The 25517-nt window shown below is 36.0% G+C and overlaps 7 protein-coding genes and 1 pseudogene across 10 annotated transcripts; 4 read left to right on the top strand and 4 right to left on the bottom strand.

Moving 5' to 3' along the window:
- The first annotated feature begins 363 nt into the window (after positions 1–363).
- On the top strand, positions 364–5139 carry LOC104721223 (uncharacterized). Of its 2 annotated transcripts, none has more exons than XM_087475327.1 (20): positions 364–433; positions 511–595; positions 701–754; positions 828–919; positions 1015–1118; positions 1209–1281; positions 1353–2037; positions 2119–2316; positions 2403–2501; positions 2581–2644; positions 2724–2851; positions 2928–3174; positions 3253–3517; positions 3592–3715; positions 3805–3863; positions 3947–4037; positions 4117–4309; positions 4395–4636; positions 4710–4769; positions 4862–5139. In XM_087475327.1, exons 4-20 carry the CDS (start codon positions 900–902, stop codon positions 4970–4972), a joined length of 2763 nt encoding a protein of 920 aa, XP_087331453.1. In that variant the 5' UTR covers positions 364–433; positions 511–595; positions 701–754; positions 828–899; the 3' UTR covers positions 4973–5139. The 2 variants fall into 2 exon arrangements, with proteins under 2 accessions (XP_087331453.1, XP_087331452.1); XM_087475326.1 differs by having other exon boundaries at positions 2400–2501.
- A 311-nt stretch (positions 5140–5450) lies between these two features.
- LOC104727559 (high mobility group B protein 5-like) lies at positions 5451–7094 on the bottom strand. Of its 2 annotated transcripts, none has more exons than XM_087475325.1 (8): positions 6880–7094; positions 6727–6783; positions 6577–6654; positions 6394–6451; positions 6247–6291; positions 6032–6112; positions 5818–5907; positions 5451–5718 (listed from the first exon to the last, which is right to left on the bottom strand). In XM_087475325.1, exons 2-8 carry the CDS (start codon positions 6771–6773, stop codon positions 5695–5697), a joined length of 423 nt encoding a protein of 140 aa, XP_087331451.1. In that variant the 5' UTR covers positions 6774–6783; positions 6880–7094; the 3' UTR covers positions 5451–5694. The 2 variants fall into 2 exon arrangements, with proteins under 2 accessions (XP_087331451.1, XP_019087280.2); XM_019231735.2 differs by having other exon boundaries at positions 6886–7027.
- Positions 7095–7228: 134 nt separating this feature from the next.
- Positions 7229–10608, bottom strand: LOC104721220 (protein NTM1-like 9). The gene is made up of 6 exons (XM_010439152.2): positions 9484–10608; positions 8848–9350; positions 8413–8757; positions 7979–8305; positions 7768–7887; positions 7229–7577 (listed from the first exon to the last, which is right to left on the bottom strand). Exons 1-6 carry the CDS (start codon positions 9647–9649, stop codon positions 7455–7457), a joined length of 1584 nt encoding a protein of 527 aa, XP_010437454.2. The 5' UTR covers positions 9650–10608; the 3' UTR covers positions 7229–7454.
- LOC147933556 (uncharacterized) lies at positions 10081–10517 on the bottom strand. Its single transcript, XM_087475324.1, has one exon. The coding sequence runs from the start codon at positions 10515–10517 to the stop codon at positions 10332–10334; it is 186 nt and encodes a 61-aa protein (XP_087331450.1). The 3' UTR covers positions 10081–10331.
- A 1245-nt stretch (positions 10609–11853) lies between the features above and the next one.
- On the top strand, positions 11854–14157 carry LOC104721219 (protein RKD5). Its single transcript, XM_010439151.2, has 5 exons — positions 11854–12136; positions 12257–12485; positions 13015–13313; positions 13414–13637; positions 13722–14157. The coding sequence occupies exons 1-5, from the start codon at positions 12085–12087 to the stop codon at positions 13944–13946; spliced, it is 1029 nt and encodes a 342-aa protein (XP_010437453.2). The 5' UTR covers positions 11854–12084; the 3' UTR covers positions 13947–14157.
- A 1570-nt stretch (positions 14158–15727) lies between these two features.
- On the top strand, positions 15728–18697 carry LOC104721218 (putative serine/threonine-protein kinase CST). 2 transcript variants are annotated; one of them, XM_087475323.1, is made up of 6 exons: positions 15728–16147; positions 16265–16641; positions 17206–17341; positions 17446–17579; positions 17685–17808; positions 17966–18697. In XM_087475323.1, the coding sequence occupies exons 1-6, from the start codon at positions 16099–16101 to the stop codon at positions 18430–18432; spliced, it is 1287 nt and encodes a 428-aa protein (XP_087331449.1). In that variant the 5' UTR covers positions 15728–16098; the 3' UTR covers positions 18433–18697. The 2 variants fall into 2 exon arrangements, with proteins under 2 accessions (XP_087331449.1, XP_087331448.1); XM_087475322.1 differs by having other exon boundaries at positions 15753–16147; positions 16250–16641.
- Positions 18698–18735: 38 nt separating this feature from the next.
- LOC104721217 (uncharacterized) lies at positions 18736–19950 on the bottom strand (annotated as a pseudogene).
- Positions 19951–22881: 2931 nt separating this feature from the next.
- On the top strand, positions 22882–25435 carry LOC104721216 (cyclin-B2-2-like). The gene is made up of 10 exons (XM_010439146.2): positions 22882–23185; positions 23273–23408; positions 23520–23579; positions 23680–23851; positions 23937–24083; positions 24176–24265; positions 24363–24584; positions 24670–24768; positions 24862–25040; positions 25134–25435. The coding sequence occupies exons 1-10, from the start codon at positions 23122–23124 to the stop codon at positions 25279–25281; spliced, it is 1317 nt and encodes a 438-aa protein (XP_010437448.1). The 5' UTR covers positions 22882–23121; the 3' UTR covers positions 25282–25435.
- Positions 25436–25517: the final 82 nt, after the last annotated feature.

Raw genomic sequence — 25517 nt, 5'->3', positions numbered from 1 at the left:
CCTTTCTGAACCAAATTATATATATAAAAAAAAAGGTTATGATGTAAGACGGTATTTTGTTGCCACGCATGTTTCGTGTCCCTAAGTTTTGAAAGGTCGCATTAAAATTCGTATCCAAATTGTTGTCTGTTTTATATATCTTCTATCTAATCACCCAATTTATCTTTTGACTTTTGTACTTATCCATACTTCAATAAGACTCAAATCGTTCGGTTTCGTGTTGGTCAATCGAACCAGCCGGTTTAGCAAGAACGATTAAGACAGAACAGTCTTAACTTTTCCCTCTGTTGTTGTATTATCATAGCCTGGAGGATGTTCATCGGAAGGATTGAGAGCTAATGACGTTGAGCCACGTGTTTGCTTATGGACTCCCTTCAGGATCTCACTTGTTTGCTTATGATCCAATTCAGAAGACCCTCGCTCTTTCCACCAAGTAAGAAAAATCAATTTCCAAAGTTGTTTGTTGTATATTTTTCATCATATTAACAACTCTTGGTTCTTGATTCTCAGGGATGGTAGAATCAAACTGTTTGGGAAATATCAAACTCAGGCTTTACTAGTTTCTGAAGAAGCATCTGCAAGCAGGTTTCTTGAGGTGTCCACTTCATTATCTCTTTCTACTCTCTTTATCCTGTTTCTTTATTACTAAATCACTTAGCCGTGACAACAGTTTCTTCCTCTTTTGTTTTGAATTGTTCAGTTTGTTCAGAACCAAGGAATCCTTCTCAATGTGAACGCCAATAACCAGATTGAGGTCAGACATTTCTTGATTCATTTTAGTAGAGTAGTAGCATTTGAGCTTTGGTCTGAAAGCTAAGTCTAAGCAGGTTTGGGACTTAGACAAGAAGCTTCTGTCTCATGTCCATGTATTCAACGGCGAAATCACTTCTTTCCGGGTTATGCAACACACCCCTTACTTGTATGCTTCTTATTCTCCTTCTTCTTTTGGTACTAAATTTCCATAGTTTCTTGAGTTGATGACACTATAAACAAGTGTTTAATTTGGATTGGTAGCTATGTTGGAGATTCTTCTGGTAATGTATCGGTGTTGAAGATTGAACAAGATTCTAATCAAGTGATACAAATGGAGTACACTATACCTTATTTAGCATCTAATGGTAATTTGCCAAATACCAAAAATAGCTTCGTTAGTTTACTTGTCACATGGATCTAATTGTCTTTCTTGAAACGTCGTGTTGTTGGTGTAGGCTCTCCTGTTGAAGATTCTGAGGATACTTCAGTTGTGAGCATTTTACCACAGCCAACAGCTGAAAGCAAGAGGTAACAACTCAACAAATCTTTCGTGGTGAAAAGCCTATGAGTCACAAAGTCACACTTCTGCTACATTGCAGGATTCTTCTGGTATTTAGTAGCGGGTTTATAGCATTATGGGACATTAAAGAAAGCAAACCGGTTTTGAAAACAGGAGTACAGGGGATGGTAAAGCAGGACGCTAAGAAAGCGACTTGTGCTTGTTGGGTTTGTCCTTCAGGAAGCAGAGTTTGTATTGGATATAATAACGGAGATATTTTAATATGGAGCATTCCTTCTAAAGGCGAGTGCTCAGCAGAGAGTTCTGCTATGATCTGCAAGCTTAACCTCGGATACAAATCCGACAAGATACCAATATCTTCCCTGAAATGGGTTTATGCAGAAGGGAAAGCAAGTCGGGTTTACGTCGCCGGAACACCCTCAAACTCGTTGCAGGTGGTTTTATTGAATGAGCAAACCGAAACTCGAATGATTAAGCTGGGGCTTCATGTTTCTGAACCTTGTGCTGATATGGAAATGATCATAGCTGATGTTAATGAACATAGCAAACACAAGCAATATTATCTGTTGGTTCTTGGAAAGTCTGGACGTGTGTATGCGTATGATGATTATATGATTGAGAAGTATCTAATTCAGTCTCAATCCAAATCACCTCCTTCTCTTCCAAAGGAAACTGTGGTTAAGCTGCCCTTTTCAGATTCTAGCAGCGTCACAGTAGGAAAGTTTCTGACAAACCCTTCACATTTGCTGAATCTCTCAGATGAGGTAAATCTTAACTGTGAGATTGATCCACCAAGTATTGAATGAAATGAACATTCTTGAGCTTGTGATTCTCTTATGCTGCAGGATTATGCTCAGCTAGCAAAAGATGCTTTGTCTTTTCTTCCTTTTCAAACAGTGCCAAAGGAAGGTTCCCGTTCTGCACATTTTCCTGGTTTCACAAAGGTTAAGAATGTTTACATCACAGGGCACAGTGATGGAACCATTGGTGTATGGGACATGACCTGTCCTTTTCCCATTCCTGTCTTGTTCCTAAAAGAACAGGTAAAAGTTCCCGGACTCTTTTGTTTAAATTCGCAAATGCAGATCTTTGAAAACTTATCTTGCCTTTGTTGTGTGTTTCTTAGCAGACTGATCATGATGTATCTTCACGCGGAAGCGCGGCATTGACAGCCTTACATTATGACAGCAACTCAAGGCTTCTTGTTTCTGGTGATCATAACGGAATGGTAAAAAAGCATCTTAACCAAAATACACTATGTAATGCCACTAATATAGAGGCTTATGATTGATTTTAATCTTTTGCAGGTTCGCCTTTATAGGTTCAAACCTGAACCATACCTATCAGAAAACAGTTTTATTCCTTTCCAAGGTATGTTTAACAATTTGAAGTTGGCTTTACCATCATCTGGATTGTGTTCTCATTAGGTTAAATTCATTTCGTATTACAGGAAGCTCAAAGAAAGGGAACAACCATATTGTTCAAAGTGTTAAGTACATAAAGCTTACTGGTTCCATAACCTGTATTCAGAAGAGCCAAAACTCGAAACATCTCGCTATTGGATCAGATCAAGGACATGTAAGCTTGTAGTACTTCTTCTACTTAGGATTCGTTAGTTGAAGTGATTGATGCGTTCATACCGGTTTACTTATAGGTTTCTCTGGCTGACGTTGAGGAAGCAACTGTGTTATACTCAAAACACATTGCAAGTGATATCTGTCCAGGGATCATCTCTTTGCAATTTGAGAGTTGCATTGTGCAAGGCTTCGAGAAGAACGTGTTAGTGGTTGCTATGAGAGACTCATCAGTTTTTGCTCTGGACAGCGACACGGGAAATATGATTGGAACCAACATGATTAAGCCTAAAAAACCATTCAAGGCTCTATTTATGCAGATCCTAGGTAGGTCCACCTCTCCCTTTTTTAAGTTTAAATCAAGAATCAAAAGATGTCATTGATTTTTCTCATCTTTGTTTGCAGATGGAAAACAGGACTCTTCAGGAAATGGATTAGATACGAGCAGAGAGAGCACAGTTGAGGAGATTTCGATAAGGCAGCCTTCGGTTTTGATTTGTTCGGAGAAAGCTATATATATCTACTCTTTGACTCACGTTATCCAGGGAGTGAAGAAGGTCCTTCACAAGAAAAAGTTCAGTTCTTCATCCATTTGCTCAGCTTCTACCTTTTATGGAACCTCTGGTGTTGGTCTTACACTTGTTTTCACAGATGGAATGGTTGAGATAAGGTGAAAACACTTCTTCCTTTTCATCTTTCTTCATATAAGCAAAAAACCTCTCTAATTGCTTTGAATTGCCTCAGGTCTTTGCCAGAACTCTCACTGCTGAAACAAAATTCCATTAGAGGCTTCACATATTCTCCACCAAAGCCAAATGCGTTACCAGAGATTATCATATCCGCCTCTTGGGATGGAGATCTAGTCATGGTACCCTTTAGAAACATACCCTGGAGTTAATTGTAGTAGGTACACATCAATCTAGATTTTGTGATGATGATCATTTTGTCTCTTTGCAGGTCAATGGAGATGATGAACTTATTGTCAGCTCAGTTTTACCTCAAAAGGACACATTCAGGTAAAGAGTGATGCGCGTCTGATTAGATGTATAGCATACAGATGAACTGAAGTGGCTGACAGTATCTTGTACTTTTGTTCCAGACTTGTGGAATCCTTGAGCAGAGTTTACAAGAAAGATAATGCGGCTTGTCACGAAGGAATCATCACATCATCATCTCCAGAGGAAAAGAAGGTGAACATTGGCTTGATTGCTTTCTGTTACACGTAGTAACAATCATGAGTACTAATTCATCTTATCTTGTTTGTTGCAGGGTATGTTTGGTTCTGTCTTCAAGACTAAATCGAAGCGTACAACTGATACAGAGCCAGAATGTACCAAGGAAACTGTAGAGGAGCTGTCTAAAACTTTTGCAACGGCTAACTTCCCATGGAATAACAATGTTGAGAGAAGTAGAGAGAGCAATACAGTTACCAAAGTTGACGATGAAGAAGAGTTGGATATAGGTATGGTCCACTTTTGATGTCCTTTCGTTGTACAATATGTTAGTTTGGCGTATATCTCTGATCTTTTTCCATATGACGTTTGAAGATGACATTGATATTGACGATTATCATGATCAAAAACAACAAGAGAAGCCTAAAGAACAAGGGATATTGTCAGGGCTTAGTAAGCAGAAGATGACGAATAGGTTTAGCAACCTCAAAGGCAAGCTGAAGCAGATGACGGCTAAGAACGAGAAGATTGTTGTAACAAATGAAGAGAAACATGAGGAGAAAAACGGCGCCACAGTTGATCAGATCAAGAAGAAATACGGGTTTACCTCGTCAGAGGTAAGCTTCTATAAACCTCACACAAGTATGTAATACCGGATCATTGATCTCCATCTTTCTGTGTGTTTTACAGGAAACGGGAGCTGCCAAAATGGCTCAGAGCAAACTTCAAGACAACCTGAAAAAGTTGCAGGTATTTATTAACTTGATCCATGGCTTTGCAGAATTAACCTTATCTTGGATGGATTCATTCAGAGACTTGAAATATGTTAATCTTCTATGCAGGGAATTAGCTTGAGGACGACAGAAATGGAAGATACTGCAAAGTCTTTCTCCTCCACTGCAAAGGAACTGCTGAATGCTGTTGAGTTCAATAAACAGGGCTCAAAATCTTAGCAATCTTTTTTCTTGGTCGATTAATTTTTTTATTGAAAACTACATACATCTCAAAAGAACTCTTGAATGTCAAAAATTACCATTTCATTTCGTTTGACCATATTGCTGAAGAATACTGTAAATACTTATTTCAAAGTTATACAAGTGGTAGTGTGAGGTTTATTCAACTTCTTTCGAGCAATAGACAATTGAATAATTCCATCATAACAGAACAGTAATCTCAATTCCAATCTCAATGTGCAACTGTGTAGAAATTTGGAAGTGTTTAGTGTAGACAAATGTCAAACTCTGACCAGTGACTGATAACAACGTGAAATGCTTCTGAGTAGTTACAAGATGCCACAAAATGACAAAAGACAAATCACAAACATCAGACAAAAAATAGCATAGGAACAAAACAATATTCCTTCTTTTCGTTTGTAGACAAAGTAGTATATTTGACTAATCACCAATCATATAGAGAGCAAAAAGAGTAAAATAGGCGAGCAAACACATGTCATAAAATGTAGAAAATAAAGCTCAAAGCTAAATCCAAAGTTATCATCACGAAAAGAGGTTGAAGTTACATGTGAATATAATCCCACAGTTAACAACAACAGAAAGGGGAAAATATAGGAACAACGCAAACTATATTCTTCTCCCTTAAAAGTAAACTAGCTACTAATACATGATAACACAACAGAAAGAAGTACTTGAGAGACACAAATCACTGATCCAGCTCCCTAATCAGTAGCACCTCCTGCCTTCTGTAAAACCAAATAAAAAGCTCAAATCAGAATTACACTTAACGAAAAAGGAGAGATCAAATGGAGATTTTTTCTAACTCAAGTGTAAGCCAAACAAACCTCTTCACTTGCTCCACCTTCATTCACCTCGTTGACTACAGCAGGCTTGGGCTTGTCAGATTCATCTCCAGATGTCTTGGTTCCATTAGCCTGACGGGGAAAAAACAACACATAACATTGTTTACTTATCAAAACATGAAAAAAAAAAAAAAAAAGACAAAAGGTACTAACTAGTGAAAAACAAACAAGAAGAGTTGTTTAGTTAGTTAGTTACCAGATCCATGTTATACTGTTGCAAAGTGATGGCATACTCATTCTTTTTGCTGATTGATTTTGCTACAAAAGGTGCTTTATCCTGTTTCATTGAAGAAGAAGAAGAATAATGAGTACAAACAACATACATATATCTTAATAATAATAACCTTTCAAATAAAAAGAGAAGAAGCCAAAAAAAAAAAAAAAAAAAAAAAAAAAAAAAAACACACTCACTTCTTCAGTCATAGATTTCCATTTCTTTCCAGCAGCTTTACCAACCTATAAATAATTTTTGAAGGAGAAAAAAAAACCACAAAACTAAAAGATTCATTCATATCTAAACAAATGCGTTGTGAGATTCATTAGTAAGAAATAACTTACATTAGCCACGGATTTGTTATCAGGATTAGCTAAATTAAACTCCCGTCTAAATTCGTCCCTTTAATCAATCACCCAAGATGAAGTGATTAATTAATTAGCGTGTAGTATTAGTTAAATCTTAATTAAATCTTAGTAGTAATCAAAATTAGTGACAAAAGAGAGAGAGAGAGAGATTGGTTTTACAGGAAGACGAAGAAAGCACTTGGAGGTTTCTTAGGCTTGTTTGGATCCTTTAGTTTCTTTCCTCCTCTAACTTTCAATCTGAGACACAAAACAAACGAATTTGATATATAAGGAAACAATTTTGGAATCGAAGATAGCGGATAAAGATACCTATCATCAGTGCCCCTCGCATCGACTTGGGTTTGGTTATCTTTCATCTCGAGAGATCTGTCACGGAGGAAACAAGGAAAAAAAATAGGTGAGAATCGGTGGATGAGCTCGGACTTGACTCAGACGAAGCGGCGAGTACGAGCTTTTTTATACCTTTACCTGTCTTTGTGTGAACGATTTAGGGTTTGTTTTCGAAATTGAGGCGAGAGACGACGACGATTCCAGATATATATATATATATATTTTTTTTTTTTTTTTGATGCGCTGTGTTGTTTAATTTAAAGAAAAAAAAAAATTTCAGATTTCCCCCAAAAATAAAATTTAACTTTTTTTAATTTCGTGATGTGGCGGGATTTGTCAAGTGGGACTAAAAAAATACACGGGGTACGTGTCTATTAAAACACTGTCCAGATTAACTTAATTTATCTTCTTGGCAAATCTGATTACCACGTCACCCGCCAATTATTTCTGCTTTTTTTCACTCATTCATCAACAAAATAAGTTCAGATAATCAGATCTATTTATGCGTTCCCAAAAGCATCACAATTTTGGTATTACACTCTTTAACTATAATCTCTTATACTGTATACAACACACATTTCCCCTACATATAAGTTTTTAGGTTACAAAAAAAAAAAAAAAAAAAACATACTAACATTACATGATCCCTAATTACATATAATACGAAACTTGAATCTTAGCCTCTCTCTGTGACTCTGTCTCATGTGTTATGAACCCACCAGTTTCCTCCACATACCCACCCCTACTCCCACCATCACTGCCACTATTACCGTTGCTACCAGCTTCCATTGCTTCCCTTCTCTTCTTCTCCTTCTGCTCTCCACCTGTACCTGTAAACCAATACTCTCTCTTTCAGATATTGATATGTTACTCTGAAGTTTTGTTTTATCATTTACTAGCTTCACAACTCTTGGCTGCTCTACTGAGTCCTTTTTTTTCTAAATTCTATATTCTACTAGAGCTAACTACTGTATATGCTCTTCCTTCACTCATGTCTAAAACAAGTTCTCTTCTTCTTACCTCGTCGTCTGCAACTCTGTCTGCTTTTACTTGGCCTATAGTTCCCCTCGTCCTGAGCTTTATTTGCGGTTTCACCACAGAATCACTCCTCTCTGAGTCTTTAGCTGCAACTTCTTTGTCCTACACATCACATAACGACTAATATATAAAAACTGCATCCTTCATGTTATGTAACACCCACAACTTTTGGAATTACAACTCTCTCTCGTACCTCAGGAATATCAGTGAGTCCTTCATTCACCTCTTCCCGCTGTTTTGCTTCAATTTGATTCTTATCATCAGGAGGTACAGAGCTAGAATGCACCTGCAGACGGATTCTTCTTGGAGCAATGCCCTGGTTTATCAATCCTGTACTCGAACGGTTCTGAGGCTGTCGACCTCGAATCTTTATCCCCCTCCCTTCTGTGACGTTGTTCTCGGTGTTATGACTGGTCACCTGGTCTGGTTGAAGGATATCACCATAGTACGAATTAGTAGTGGCAGGGTAAGCCGATACAGCGTCCTTTGGCCACCCAGAAGCTCCATGATCTAAACCATACTGATCAAACAAACGATGAAAATTGTGTCATGATATATAATGTCACGGTGATTGCAAAGATAACACATCTTGTATAGCTATCAAAATATGTTTATTTGTGAGCTCACCTGCAACTGCACCATCTCGGCATCAGCATCAGTGTAAGCCATAAAGTCGTTGAAGTAAACATCCTCTGGAGCTGCAGACTGCAGCATCTTATCAGACGAAAAGATCCCATTTGGTGCGACTGGGTTCTCACGACTAATTGATTCCTCGCAAGAGAAGTCATCAGGGTTATTAAACACCTCTTCCAACAACTCTGTTAGTGATACATCTGGCTCGCTGGTACCATCTTGAAATTGGAATCCAATCTCATCATAACCGAAATCACCAGCATATGTAGAATCCATACGCGGTGGTAAAGCCCTTTGATCTTCAAGATCACAAGATAACCATAGATTCTCTTCACGTACCTATGAACACAACAACCTCAACAAAATTGGTAAAGTCGCCTCAAAAAAAAAAAGCCTAATGATTCAAAAGTTTTCATCACCTTTACATACCTCAGTCATTGACCCATCTGCCATATTACTCTGAGCATAGCCGCATCCACCTGAGTAATCAGATGGTTTCTCAACTGCAGCATCAGAGGAAGGTGTTTCTTGGACAAGATCAGAGGACGTATCATCGGGTGAGTATTTGCAAGAAGTAGGAGCCGGTTCATCGGACTTAACACCATTGACCCGATCATCAGGCTTGTGGAAGAGACGACACAGAACAAAAGGGCTTTGACCAGGTCCAGTACCGTCAAGGTCCTTAAGAGTGGGACGATACTCGTGCATAATCCAATTGGTACGCTCACCTTTAGGAGCTCGTCCACGGTAGAAGACTAGAGTCTTCTTCATACCGATTAAAGTCTTCTTGGACTTGATACTACGATCTTTACCAGTAGCTTTCCAGTAGCCTGAGTCAGTAGCTCTGTTAGAGCGATGACCGTTTGGGTATTTTCGATCACGAGGGCAGAAGAAGAACCACTCTGGATCATCCGTTTTAATCACCGAGAGAGCTGCCACACCAATCAGATTTGTTTCAATTGAATCAGACACAAAAAAAAAAAAAGGTGGAATCTTTGAGTGGGAAAATCAGAATCTGAGAAAGGAATCAAATTTTGTGAGAGTTAAAAAAAAAAAGAGACGAACCAGGAAGATCCCAAGGTTCCCATTTACAGACATCGATGTCAGGGATGACTCGGACATCAGAGTGACGTCCGTTGATCTTGAGGCGAAGGTAGTGATTAACGAGCTCTTCATCTGTAGGTCTGAATCTGAAACCTAGAGGAAGCGACTCCATCGATACAGCTCCCATCAAATCCACTTCTTAGGGTTTTCGACTTTTGAATACCACACACAGTAGTCTCTCTTGCTTTTTTTTTTTTCTTTTTTTTTCTATACTTTTCTAAAAAGTCTTCACAACACTTTGCTTACTCTCATCATCTCATCTTCTTCTCTCTTTTTTTTTTTTTAAAGACCACGTGGGAAAGATAACTTCCACTTTAAACCACTTGTCTTCTTCTGTCTTCTTGTCTTGATGGGCTTTTATTAGTTGCGGCTACGAACCAAACAAGACTTTATTAAAGCCCAAATTTTTCTGGACTTCTCTCGTGGTGGTTTATGCTTTAAGAGTGTGTTGTGCCATCAGTGAATTCCAAAAATGTTGGAAACGTCTAGAGCAGAGAAGATAAATTATAGTGGTAGTAATACTCTTTCAGCATTTTTTTTAGCGTATGGAGCTCAACATTTTTATACAAACACATGTATATAAACATTAATCTGGTCTGAATACACAAAGCATACATATATGAAGCTATTAATCAAATTGGTCTATATGTACATAATTTAAAAAAAAAAACAAAAAAAGATGAACCAAAAAATAAAGCCTTCGTGCGACAAACAACATGTCAACATCCCAACTCTTCTTTATCAAACAAAAGAAAGAAACAAAAGAAGACCTCCCAACACTACATCTTATCTTCTCTTCTATGTGACACTTACAGTCGGGAGAGGTTCGAACCAGCGGGAAAATAAGAGACTATGATCGGAGCTCTCGGAGATTCGGATTTGCTTTTTGGTTTCTTCAAGGACAAGGCTTTCAAGTTACTCTCATCAGTTGAGCTAATACGTGAGTCGGATTTTGGAACAAAGCAACCAAAGAAGGACGCAAAGCAAGACGACATGATGATCGGAGTTTTTTTTTTTTTTTTTTTTTTTTTAAGTGTGTAGAGTCTATATATACCGACAAATGATGATGTTTAAGATTTGATATTCAGGTAATATGAGAAATGTTATGTATTTATAAGACGAAAAAAAGAAACACCGTTGAAAATTCTTCGACAAGTTTCTAGGAAATGACCTCTTTATCTTGCTGGACAAGCTTTTTTGCCCTTTTCTTAATTGGGTATTGTTGTTGACTATAGTTAGAATATTTGGCCAAATTGGACCAACTATTTGATCTGTTAACCTCGTTTCTGAAAAACAAATATAAGAGTGATTTAGACAGGACCAGCGTTGGCCAACGCATCGTCTTTCGTATCATCATCCATCCAATCGAATGGAAAAAAATTAGAGGTGGTCGTCTTCATATCACACTTCAATTGAGTTTTCCAAAACTTAAGATGTACGATTACGAAACAAAAAGTGTATTCAAGCAATTCAAAATATGTAGATTTTAGATTATATTTAATGGGTTTTCGATTTGAGTTTGATTATAAAAGAACTCTCACACTTGTTTTCAGATATACTCAAAACTAGTACTATATATCATTTAGATTTATATAGAAAAAACCTTTGTAAGTTGATGTTAGCCAGACTATTTTCTCACACTCTTCTGATTTTGAGTTTGAAACTTTAAACCATGTCCAGCTTTAATTTAGCTTTAAAAAAAAAAACAAAGTATCTAAAGAAAATAGTAAAAAGATATAAATATAGAAGTTGTAATAAATCTTACCAAAATATAACGCAATTAGTCAATTTAGTTTTTGAAAGCCTTCACGAAAATTGGCTTTTAGCATTATTTTTTCAAGAAAAAACAAAAAAAATTCTCAAAATATCCAAGATCTACCGTTCCTGCCACAAATCAGAAAAGCGTACTGTAACTGTTGCCAGTTATAAATGCTTGACAGAAGAACTCACCACTTTAAGAAATAAGCAGATGACAAAAAAATAAAAAGGTAAAATAAATAAATAAACAAAGATAACCCAAAAGAAAAAGAGCAAATGAGAATCATATCAATTATCATATAAAGTGACCAAATAAAAAATATACTCTAAAAATTCTAGTAAATATATTTCTCTGATTCATTTACCAAATTTAACCTTTGCAGAATCATTTTAGTTTCTTAAAAATAAAAATATAATAAAATAAAAAAAATAGGGTTGCCACTTTTCAGACATGCGTCGCGCGTGTGAGTGTTTTAAACTAAATGGGCTTCGCACGCTTACACGTGCCCTAGCGAATCTTCAGTGTAACCGAGGACAAGAAAGTACATATAAAACTTAAAGCCAGTGGCTTTATTGGTAATTTCAGGGAGTGGAGAAGACCAAAAGGGCTTCCCTTTTATCACTAAAGCCTTTTTTTTTTCACTTGAGGTCAAAAAAAACGCTTGAAATACAAAAAACCTTGGATTCTTCTGCAGATCTTTTTTTTTTTTTTTTTACACTAAAAAAGGAAAACAAAATATATATTCACAAAAAAGTTTATATGTTAAAATCTTCGGCTTTTGCGACTCTTGGTCTTCTCCGGACATGGCACATTCTCTAACCTCACTCGCTATCTTCCAGAGCCTCATCCGTAAAGGTAAGTCTCATAATACACTGTCTAGAAACTTTAATTCGGGTCGGGTCGGGTCGGGTCAGGTTTGAGAACTGGTTTCTTTTTTTCTTTTTTGGTGTGTGTGTGTGTGGGGTTGAAATGCAGAGGCGGTGAGGAGTTTGCATGTATATGGATCGGTGGAGATTGAGAGAGAGTTCTTGTTCGAGAGCGAAAGCCCTTATGTGGAGAAGGAAGCGAAGCCTCTGTTTCTTTTGGAAGGTTCTCGGCGACCGGAGATCTCGGAAGGGTCGGTTTATGGCACGTGGCGTTGTATCTTCTTGTTCCGGTTTAACCAACCGCTCCCTCGGTTTCCTACTCTCCTCTGCCCTTCACGGTAACGCTGTTTTCTTGACTCCCATCATTTATTAGGGGCGTTTTTAATTTTGTTGACCCAAGCACATCACACCACGTTGAATCGGGGTTATCTTGAATTGAATTCTAGATTAATATCGTTTCGTAGAAATATATAGTGTTATCGATTCCACAACGGCAAAATATAGCAATGGAATAGATAACGTGAATGAGTTATCTATATAGAATTAGAAGAACAGAGTTGGAGACATGATTATGATGTGATTTATTGTGTGTTTATTTACGTTAAACTCGTTAGTAGTAGTACTATACTTGCCACAAATAACAGTACAAATTTTACATAGTTTTCTTCACTTGTATATTATTCTCTAGTTCGTAATTACTGATTAGACCAGAACTAGTGAATCAGTTTATCTCCCGATTTAATTAGTTGCTAATATTTCCGATTTGTAAACAAATAGGCTTGTAACAGTGACACATTGTGTAGTGTTCTTGAGTTGTGTTTTAGAAACTAAACATTTTTTGTTTTGTTTTGCTCTTTTTATCGACAGAAACCCTAAGCTGGAGGACATCCCTAAGTTAGCCAATGAGCTCAAGTTTATCTCTGAATCAAAACCGAAGACACCATCAAAGGTTTCTGACCAGGAACAATGCAGCAGTGTCGGATATTGTAAATCTGATCAGCCTAAACCGCTAAAGATTGAATCCGAAGAAGATAGCGTTCGAGACTGTGAGGTTGATCAGCCTAAACCGCGAAGGATCGTCCTCAAACAAGATCTTAACTGCCTTCCTGATTCAGAAACCGAATCCGAGGAATCTGAAAACGAAAAAACTGAACATTCGGAATCAGGTATCTCTTCTTTCTTGAAAATGTCAATAGGTTTACGTTCCGGATAAGTCCAGTTTCAAGATTTTGGTGATTAATATAAGGGTTCATTGTAAAAATGCAGATGAAAATGTCAAGATGTTGATGGGGAAGAGGGCACCGGCAAAGATTGTTGCTGGACTTTCCTTGAAAGATCTTTCAAAATACTTTGGTCTTACTATCGTGGAAGCTTCTCGTAGCCTTAATGTAGGTCTCACGGTTTTGAAAAAGAAATGCAGAGAGTTTGGGATTCCCCGGTGGCCTCATAGGAAGATCAAATCTCTCGACTGTCTCATCCACGACCTTCAGGTCTACTTCCCTCTTTCTTCATAAATCTAATAATACAACAAGTCACTGAAACAAGCATTGTTATGTTGTTTTGTCTTTGATTAGAGAGAAGCAGAGAGGGAGCAGGAAAATAGCGAAGCAGCTGCGATGGCGGTAGCTAAGAAACAGAAGAAACTGGAGACAGAGAAGAGAAATATAGTGGAGAGACCATTCATGGAGATACAAAAAGAAACCAAAAGATTCAGACAAATCAACTTCAAAAAAAGACACAGAGCTTCCAGAGCCAAGAAGAATCAAGAATCTCTTGTCTCTAATTCCTCTTCCACTTAAAAAAGATTTTTAGGCCTTTTATTAACAGAATCATCGAACATATTAGTTAGTTAGGATATCTGTGATGAAGTGCTTTGGTATTTAGGTGTAACAGATGCTAAGCCATGTTTGCTTGCATAATTTTGGGTGTTAAGGAGTTCCGATAACATGAGGGAGCTCCTTATCATGACTTTTTTTTGTGGTTCGAAATCGGAGTTGAACTCTTCTTCTTCTTTTTTTTTTTTTTTTTTTTTTTTTTTCTTTTTCTTTTTAATACTGCAAGTAGGTAGTAGTATTATCGAATTTGTGTAGATAATAACGTGGTGAAAAAAGCAAACCCAAATCTTGGTTTCTGAACTGATCCCAAATCAACACATCTTGAGTGGTCCCTTTTTGCTAAGCTCGTGCTTTGAAAATCTACGACGACTCCGTCCACACGGGAAAGACCATTTATTAACGTGTACGGTACAGTGAGGTTCGAAATGTAAGAGACTGGTACAAGTGTGTGTGTGCGGGTGTTCCTACGTCAATATATGGTTTTTATACTTAATTCTCCGCGTTTGAATATGTTGATTGAAATTTCATTTTTCCGTCTAATCTGGCAATTTTATACGTGGTCAAGTTTCCTTTTAATGTCCTTTTCAATATATTTGGTCATTTTTTATTTTATTTTATTTCAATGTATTGTATGTTCGAAGAAATTGCAGGAATTGAAATCTAATTTATCCAAAGAAAAAATTAATTTATTTAAAGGTAATCGTAATAATAGTTTTTTTTTTTTTTTATTGAAAAGTGTTTAGGCAACATTACTCGAATTTCTTTAATGTAAAAAATTGTGAATTTGTGATCATTAGAACTTATGTTGTTTTGAAAAAGGCTAACATATGAAAACATTTGACCAAGTGAAGAAAATAAATTCTTCTACTCACGTCGGCAGACTATATATGTGTGTATATATATATATAGTGCCATTGGAGAATTTTTGATGTCTCTAATTTTGAAACAACTTTGTAGTAGTAGAAAATTAGTAATCGAATTAATGTTTTTCAGATTAGTAGTGGAAATGAACGAGAAAATCCCAAAAAGACACAAACGTCCAAGCTGTGTGACAGTGAGTGGCTGACTTTTGAGCATTTTACTGGCACAAGCAAAAGTCATTTTACGATCGGTTTCACATCATAATGTTTAATTTTGTTCAAGTCAATATATATTATCATAACTACAATAACGAAAACTTGACTCCGGATTAGAAAAAAAAAAAAATCATGTTTTTGATCTACATACATAGTGTAATCGTTTGAAAAAACTTTTAAGTTTTGAAAGTGACAATGAATAAGTTTTGAAACTTTTAGGTTTTTGCCATATGAGATTTCTTTTTTTTTTGGTAGGGGCCATATGAGTTTGTTTTAAAAAAATGAAATTTAAATAATAATACGACATAATGTAGGAAAATTGTCTCTCACTATAGAACTGATTAATTTATTTTACAGTCTTCAATCGAGTAGATTATAGGAATAATATCCAATCCTTTTAGATTTTTTTATAGATTTTTTTATTTCACACTGAAAAATATTATAATTAATTACTAGGATGTGGACATGGGGGTCTACAAATGTGAACTAAATACAAAAACTATGTGGATTTCCGAAGTAAAAACAAAAATTCTCAACTATTTTTTCAGATCACACGATCATAAATAGAAAAAAAGCTTTTTGATATTTAATATATATTAAAGAAAAAGCTTGGGCTATGATTTTTTGTTTGGTCGATCTTCTTGGCTCTTTCGTTTAATTTATTTTAATATACGTGGGCAATTCAAAAAGAAATAGATGAAAATGACTAGGAAGACCAAAAACATGGAAAATGTCATATAGAGAATGATATAGGTTCCTCTACCTCCCCATTGTTTTTCTTGTCAAATAGGGCAAAGCAGAAGAAATTAAAACCCTTCTTCGGTTTCCCCCTAAACAAATCCCAAATTTCCTCTCTTTCTTCTTTTTTTGGTATCTTAAAAAAACCAAAAAATCTTTTTGCAACCCATCTCGTGGCCTCTTTCAAATTATTCCAAACGATCCAGCAATAAAAGCTCAAATAAAATTAACCCACTTGGTCATCATATCCACTAGCTCTTGTCTGAATTGGTTAAACAAGAAAGAAGAAGAAGGCTCATGTAATGGGTGCTTGTTGTTCAATCCCTTCCAAAACAGGTCTCCGCAGTCATGGTAATCTCTAGTTCCATCAAATCCATGATTTTTTTTTCAACAGGTTCTTGTTTTTTTTCTTTTTTTTCTTTATGGGTTCTTACATAAAAAAACCCTAAAAAGATGTTTGTGATACAGGGACAACGAACGGGCACAGCAGTGCCAGTGGAACAGAGTTCTCATCGATGACGACCACAACCGCCGCGACGACAAGCAGCAGCGTCGGACGACGGAGCCAATTCTCCGAAGCGGCGAGCGAGTGTTCCAATGGGATTATAAGTGATTCCGGTCTGATCCTTGAATCGCCGAATCTCAAAGTGTACACCTTTCTTGATCTAAAGACGGCGACGAAGAATTTCAAACCGGACTCAATGTTGGGTCAAGGAGGATTCGGCAAAGTTTACAGAGGGTGGGTCGATGCCAAGACTCTTTCTCCTTCTAAAGCTGGTTCCGGTGTAATCGTAGCCATCAAGAGATTGAATTCAGAGAGTGTTCAAGGATTTGCAGAGTGGCGAGTAAGATCTTTTTATCTCTTTCTTCCTCAAAACCTTTTTTTTTTTTTTTTCTTGGCTGATTTTGATTACTTCTTTGACGGGACCAACAACAAAACCAACTAGGCTCAATTATTACATCTTTTGATCAAGATGAAGAAGAGTTGACTATTTCAATCAAGACACGACTTTGACTTTCTCTGTTGCAGTCTTGAAAAATACTTGAAATATAAAAAGAGAAATTCTAATAATAAATAAATAAATGATGCTTTGTACTATGATAATATTCTAATAACCTATCTAACCATTTGATGATAATTTTGTATATCCCTTCCATTGTTACCGGATTTTTGAGTTGGGCACACGTTGTTACATGTTATTTAGCTGTCATATTGTAATGAAAGTATTGTATTCATATATAACATCATAAATTTTATAAATGAGTATATCTATTTTCTCTCGTACGTATTGGATGGAACATCTGACTTATTTAGAAATGATTAGGAGTCGGAAATCTTTCATTTGGTTCATTGGATTTTTTAGAGTTGAATAAGCTAATTAAACTTGAGATTTGTGATTTTTGGACAGTCAGAAGTTAACTTCTTGGGAATGCTTTCGCACCCAAATCTGGTGAAGTTATTAGGATATTGTCGTGAAGACAAAGAGCTTCTCCTTGTCTACGAGTTCATGCCTAGAGGAAGTCTCGAAAATCATCTTTTCCGACGTAACTAAGATCTCTCTGAAACATACTAAACATTGTTCATTGTTATAACAACGTACTCATAGAAAAATATTTGATTTACTTTGGATGGTCTTCATTTGATTTAGGAAACGAGCCTTTTCCTTGGGAGTTAAGGATCAAGATTGCTATCGGTGCTGCTCGTGGCCTTGCGTTTCTACACGGCTTGCAAAGAGAAGTCATCTATAGAGACTTTAAAGCTTCCAATATCCTTCTCGATTCGGTTAGTCTAATTTAAAATACTCCCGATTGATATAACTAGACTAATCTGTAATCGTTTTTTTTTATCTTTGCTAATGGAATATTTTTGATACACATGGGCGTATAGACCTATGACGCAAAGATTTCAGATTTCGGATTAGCAAAGCTAGGACCAGCAGACGAGAAGTCACACGTTACGACTAGGGTCATGGGCACTTATGGTTATGCTGCTCCTGAATATATGGCAACAGGTACCTTTTTTTTCTTTCTAATGACGGACCTTCCGTCTTTTCACCAATGCTAGTATTCGAACTCGCCATTCTGTATTCTCCTTTTTCTGAGTGACTAACAGCTTACTAGTTGAACGAGTCAAATAACGAAAAGATTGTGTATTTTCTTCATCCTCAGGCCATTTATACGTTAAGAGTGACGTATACGCCTTTGGTGTGGTTTTACTAGAAGTGATGACCGGACTAAAGGCCCACAACACAAAAAGGCCAAGGGGGCAAGAAAGTTTAGTCGACTGGTTACGACCGGAACTCTCAAGCAAACACAGGGTAAAACAAATTATGGACAAAGGAATTAAAGGTCAATACACTACCAAGGTCGCGACAGAAATGGCACGCATCACACTTTCTTGTATCGAACCAGATCCTAAAAACCGACCGCACATGAAGGATGTAGTTGACGTTCTCGAAAACATCCGAAAACTTAATGTTGTCCCTGACTGTTCTTCCACTAAACAGGCCGTTTCCAGCTCGTCGCGTGCTTCACCACTACACCATCAATACGGTTACAGAGCTGGCGCATTAGGGCTTGACCGGAAAAGAGCATCTGCCGGACGGTTTGGAGTAGAAAATGGAATTGTTCCCTGATACATATATTTTCCGACCGGCGCTATATATATGTTGCTTTCGAGTTTTTTTTTGGTTTAGTTATATTATTAAATCAATTTTTTAACGTGTTTTACGTATAATGTAATTTTTTTTGTGTGGTTTTACGATACTTACGATTTTATCCATTCCCATTCTTCTTTGTCTTGTACGGTTGGTAACTCTTTGCACGATTTTTCGGGTATGATGTAGCGAAGTTTTCCACATTGGTTGGTATGATCATGTAATTATAACGAGTGTTTTTTCCTTCCCACGGGGTTTTCCCCTTTATAATCACATTTCAGCAATGAAATATTTTTTTCCCACATTATATCATCCCATCGCTCCAAATCAAAAGAAAATATAAGATAGTTTAATAAGTTCAACGATAAATAAATGTATGTAAAAAGAAAAGTATAATAGCTTTATTAAATTGACTGAAACAGATTATCACTCGGCTTTATCCTCTTCCTCTTCTTCTTTCGGTGGAGATTTATTAAGATCGAACTTACATCAGTTCCAGATCCACTCGCTGCTTCTGTATCTTCCACGGCTTTCACATTCAAATCAATCCCTACTTCTCTCCCACCTTCACCTCCCGAAGCCCCACCAGCTCCACCGCTGGCAATAACACTAGAACTTCCTACTCCGCTTGCAACACCACCTGCACTTTCTCCTCCGCTTGCAATAGCAACAGCACTTTCTCCTCCTGCAGTGACAATAGAAAAAGCAGAGCTTTTCCCCGGGATCGTAAAGACTTCAGGAGCCGCAGAAAATGTAGGAGGAGGAAGAGACCCTTGATAGTTTCTATCCTTGTGAGCCCTCATGTGTCCAAACACAGCCTTCCAAGAACCGAAACGTCTCCCACAGATATGACACAGTGGTGGTCCTTTCGGTGGATTAGTTAATTCCGAACCTTTCTTCTTCGGCTTTTTCGCTTCCCCTTTGCTTGAACCATCCGCCTCATCATCAGTTTGAGTCGAAGTCCTCGGTCTACTCTTCTTCTTCCCACCACTCCCACCCTCCTCACCCTTCTTCTTCCCACCACTCCCACACTCGTCCCCCTTCCCTTTCATAACAGCTTCCTCTGCCGCAGCCACAACCAACCCTGCCGCAACAACCGCTTGCTCATCCAGACGAGATTCGCTCGCACCCGCACCCGCATCACTCTTCCCTTTCATAACAGCTTCCTCTGCTGCAGCCACAACCAACCCTGCCGCAATAACCGCTTGCTCATACACACTAGATTCGCTCACACCCGCACCCGCATCACTCTTCCCTTTCACAACAGCTTCCTCTGCCGCAGCAACCGCTTGCTCGTTCAAACGCGCTTCATTTTCCTCTCTTTCAGCGACAATAATATCACCAGATACTCTACTGCTGATACTCAAAGCAGGGAGGCCGAGAACGATTTCTCTCGTTTCAGAATCATCATCGCTCCCTTGCTCTTCGGACTCATCTCTCTTTACGTCAGTATCAATCGCTTTCGCTTTCTCCGCGTTATCAGACATGTTTCTTATGTGCTTATGAACAAACGACGCTGAAGTAGTCTTTTATAATGTTTGCTCTAAGCAATGGCGATTGTGGTAGTTAAATGGTTGCGTTCGTTCGTTTAGATCTCTCTCCCGCCTTTTCGTTTGGAGAAGATTTGCGTCCGTCGGATTTAATATAAAATATCCAACGCTGAGATTCATCTGATTCTATGGGCTTACTATGGTCTAAAGCCCATCGAAGCCCATAACCTTTATTCGTAGGTTGCTTTCAAGTTATATTTGCCGGTGGGGTTTTTGGTCATCGAGAGTTTTAGACTACAAAAGTAAAAAGACTCGTTGCACTGCACTAATACTATTATGCATGTGACATCCGATCCCGACAATGACGTGACTTGTAAACTTTTGTATTGACATATATTTATTAAATTCTATGTTTTTACTATTTAAAATTTATAACATTAACACGTATACCGGTAACATTAGATATTAGAATAGTTTTCAATGTCAGAAGCCAAAAGGAAGCTCTTGAAGCTGTGTAAACACTAATTAAAAAAAAGAGAGAGAAAAGTAACATGGATAGCAATGATTTAAAGCTCTTTGTTTCCTAAATGCAGGTAGTGGAACGGAAAAAAAAAGAAGAAGAAGTGATGTATATTAGTTTTATTTACAGATAATTCTCAACATTAAAACTTTTTAACAGTCCTAAACAAGAAAAAATGAGTTATAAAGTTCCTATAAGAAACTTCTTCGATAATGATGATTGGCAACGAAATTTTGAGTGTAAGTGTAAAATTATTATTTCAATAGGTATATGCATTAACTAACTTTTACAATCCTGATAGATGTAAACTATTTGGAAATATGGCGATGTTACTAATTTAACTTTCTTGAAAACAATATGACTAGATCTTCTTAGCACAACTAATTGTATTTGTTTAATGTTTAGACTTGTATACAAGATTATGTTGCATTTTTATTTTATAAAAGATTATGTTGCATTTACATATATGAAAAAATCTTTAGTAGTTTTACCTACGTGTAAAATATGAGACCGATACTATATGTGAGGTGAATGTTTTAAACTAGGTACTAACAGACGTTTTTTTTTTTTTTTTTGTTGAGCAAGAAGCAAGCATGATATGTCTCTTAAAATCTTGCTAAACTGTATCCCTCACTATTCTAAGTAGCATATTATATATGGGAAAGCTATATATATTTCGAAACGACAAATCCCAGAAGTAAATACTATAAGCAAAAAAATGAGTGTATATATATGACTATTTCTAATGGTATTGTAATGTAATTTTTAACCTACTTTTATAAATGTATTTCTCAATTAATATAGTACTAGATTAAGATCGTGTTGAAATTTATTTTATTTATATTGTAATATTTATATAAAATACAATTTATGTGATTGTTTTTAAAAGTTTTTTTGGATAAAACATTATGCAATAAATCATTTGCTAAATATGATGACTTGAAAAAAGACACATATTTTGTAAGTTTTATATTGTTAATGATTTTAGATAAGTACCCGTGCTATAACACTGGACAATTTTATTTTATACAAAATTTTGTATATTTTAAATTTTAAAATAAAATTTTAATATGTTGTATTAGGTTATATATGTGAAGTTATTTCAACAATGTATATTCTATATCATGACTTGAATGTCATTATAAGACATAATTTTGTAAATTTGAATTTAAATATTCAACTTTTGACTCGTTACTCAGTAAATTTTTTAATTCAATATATATTATTTCTAAAGAATAATATTACGAAAGCTTGAATATTTTATAGATTGAATAATTTATATTTGTTTTTAAAAATTCAACTTATGATATATCCAGAAATAAAACTATTTTTTAATTATAATAAATAATGTGATAATTTATTTGTTTCACAAAATAGACTCATATATAAAAATGGAAGGTGAAGTATAATGATAATTAACAAATTAATATGTTATTTAGATATCAAAAGATTTTATTTGATGAATAATTTAATAAAGAAAATTAATATGGTAAGTTAGATGATATGATTCTTTAGAATATACTCTTTAAATTTTTTGGTATAACCTATTTGTAACCAATTAATCTATCATTAATGTATAACCTATTTGTAACCAACTTATTAAAATTATATAGTCTACAAAATAATGTTGTGTACTTCCGTTTTATTATATAAGGGATGATATTATTTTGAATCTGGACTCTAATTCAACTTTTAACACTTTTTTAGAAATACATAAATTAAAATTATCTAAAAATTCAAATATGTAAGATACATCATAGATATTGAAATAACAAACAAATTAGAAACATAATCACCTTCTGATTGACCATTCTAATGGAGAAGAAAATTGAATTACAATAATGATGACCAGAATTCATCTAGCCTAATTTTTAGATATCTCTAAATTAAATATTAACGAAAACTTCACCAAACATAAAAATAATAACTAATACTACTGTATATACACAAATGGCAAGAACACTTACTACAGTCTTACAAGGGTCAGCATAATTCTCGGTAACAATAATTCTTTGGAAAGAGAGCAATGCTTTAACTTCTGGTAAATTACACAGATTAATAAGCTAAGATTATGATTAGATAATTAATATGTTGACTTTAAATGATCTCAGAACCGCGCCTACGGGAAGGATCTGGCTAGTAGTGGCAACGAGCCTTATTTGTCTGAAAAAGGCAAGAAAAATATATAAAAATAAAAATAGAAAAAGGAATAATAAATTTTGAAATTGAGAAAGTGAGAGAGAGACACCACATGCCTTACTTCTTCAAAACCCCAACAAAAGAAATAAAAAAAAGTTACCGTTGGCATTAGACTGACTTAGAAGCAAATCGTTTCCTTCATGACCCAACGGTCATTTTAATCACCTAGCCGTTGCTCTTCTTCTCTCTTCAATCATAATAAAAATACAATATCTATATCTATATATATATAAAAAGGGCAAAAACTTTATTTTAATTTTTAATTTCTTGCCTCTTAATTCTTCTGTCTCTCTCGCTTATTTCAATCCCCCCTTCTCTGACTCCTTCCTGATTCAATATCAATTGCATCAGACAGAGAGAACAGAGAGCACAGAGAGAGATCCTTCTTCGTTTGGTGCTCTTCTTCTTCCGCTAGATTCTTCTCCAGGGAACACTATCCAAATCGAGAAAAAAAAAAGAATGGTTAATCCAGAGACTAATCGTAATCTCGTTGCCAAACCCATTACAGAGATTTATCTTCAAGGTAGTTTGTAAAAACCGAGTTTGATAGAGAATCTGAGAATTCTAGGGTTTCAAAAACATGATAAAAATCTGATTTTTTTTTGGTCAGATGAGGATACGAGAAGCAGAAAAGTCGGAATAGAGATGAAGAGACAGAACAGGAGAGCATTGGGTGTGATTAACCAGAATCTCGTTGGTGCAAAAGCTTATCCTTGCGTTGTTAACAAGAGACGAGCCTTATCTCAGTACATTAACTTAACCCTCTCTCTCTCTCTCTCTCAAATTCTAAAGCTTGTCTCTTTTGTATCATATCTGTTTAAAGATTTCTTATTTTTTTTGGATTTTGTTGATTTCAGGAAAAAACAAGGGAGCTGTGAGAAGAAGAAGCTTGATTCATTACATCCGTCAATCTCAAGGTCTATAAAAGTGTTTAAAGCTTTGGAAAACGTTTCTCTGATTTTGTTTTTGCTGAGAAAAGAGACAAGATCTGAGATTGTTTTTGAATATCATCTGCAGATCTCAAGAAGAGACGAAGAAGCTGAAACCATCGGTTCCAAGTAGTAGTGGTAACGAGTTCGGTGATTGTATATTCATTGATGAAGAAGAAGAAGAGGAGAAGAGTGAAGCTACATTGGACCAACCTATGCCAATGTCGTTGGAGGAACTCTACATTGAATCTGATCCTATGGTAATTTTATCTTATCAATCAATTACAATAGATCTTTTGCTTGTATAATGTATTTTTTCTAAAGAAGCTTATTGTTTTTGGATAGGAGGAAGAAGTTGAGATGGAGGATATAATAGTGGAAGAAGAAGAAAAAGGAGAACCGGTTTTGGATATTGACGGATACGATGCAAACAGCTCTCTTGCAGCTGTTGAATATGTTCAAGATCTCTACGAATTCTACCGTAAAACCGAGGTACGGTTTTGTAAAAAGTCTTTGAAGCAAAACCATAAGATATTTTGAGTTTTGTCTAAGACCATTTTTATATGGATTTTGGTGATCTGCAGAGATTTAGTTGTGTTCCTCAAGATTACATGGCGCAACAGTTCGATATAACTGACAGAATGAGAGCAATACTTATTGATTGGCTCATTGAGGTATGCATATTCAAAGATCTTTTGATACGCAATGGTAATGGATTTATTTATTGCTTATAGAGAGAGCTAATGAACGAAGCTTATTGAATGTTTTCAGGTACATGACAAATTTGAGCTAATGAACGAGACATTGTTTCTAACAGTGAATCTGATAGATAGATTCTTGTCCAAGCAAGCTGTTGCAAGAAAGAAGCTTCAGCTTGTTGGACTAGTTGCATTGCTCTTAGCTTGCAAGTACGAAGAGGTTTCGGTACCTATCGTTGACGATTTAGTTGTCATTTCGGACAAAGCTTATACGAAGAACGATGTTTTAGAAATGGTACAACCATAACTTGAAGAGTCTTTCTTGTTTTGTTTTCCAAAACTTTAAAATTTTTTTATCTGACATCAAAACTTGTGTGCAGGAGAAGATTATGCTTAGTACTTTGCAGTTCAATATGTCGTTACCGACGCAATACCCTTTCTTGAAGAGGTTCCTTAAGGCAGCTCAATCAGACAAGAAGGTAAATTAGTTAAATCTACCAGTGACTTGTATATACTGGCATATATACTCATCAAACATTATTAATTACAACTATCTTGTTTACTGAAAACAGCTTGATATCTTGGCGTCGTTCTTGATGGAGCTTGCCCTTGTGGACTACGAAATGCTCCGGTATCCACCATCCTTACTAGCCGCCACTGCAGTGTACACAGCTCAATGTACAATCCATGGCTTCAGTGAATGGAGCAGCACTTGTGAATTCCACAGTCACTACGCTGAACATCAGCTCCTGTAAGTCATTATTATCCATTTTCACAAAAGGGTAATTATAACGAATCACATACATAAACTGATCTTTGAATCGAATTGTGTTTGTTGTTGCAGAGAATGTTGTAGAAGAATGGTAAGGTTGCATCAGAAAGCTTCAACGGATAAACTAACAGGAGTACATAGGAAATACAGCTCCTCCAAATTCGGATACATAGCAACAAAGTATGAAGCTGCACACTTTCTTGTGTCAGATTCTCACTAAAAAGAGTGGAAAATAGTAGTTTTTGTATAGCTGCTAATAACATTTTCCCTCTCATTTTTTAGTTACAAAAAGAAAACATCCTCTGAATTTGATCTGTAATTTTTCTTTTATTGATATCTCAGCAATAAAATTCTCTAATATTTCTGATTACAAATCATTCTCACCCCTTTTTTTTGTCAGTAGATACAGATTCTTAAATTATTGATATTAAGATTGAGAATTTTGATTTGAACTCT

The sequence above is a fragment of the Camelina sativa genome, chromosome 11 (assembly GCF_030686135.1).
Source record: "Camelina sativa cultivar CO46 ecotype springtype chromosome 11, ASM3068613v1".
NCBI lineage: Eukaryota > Viridiplantae > Streptophyta > Magnoliopsida > Brassicales > Brassicaceae > Camelina > Camelina sativa.
This window is presented reverse-complemented; position numbering and strand designations above follow the sequence as displayed.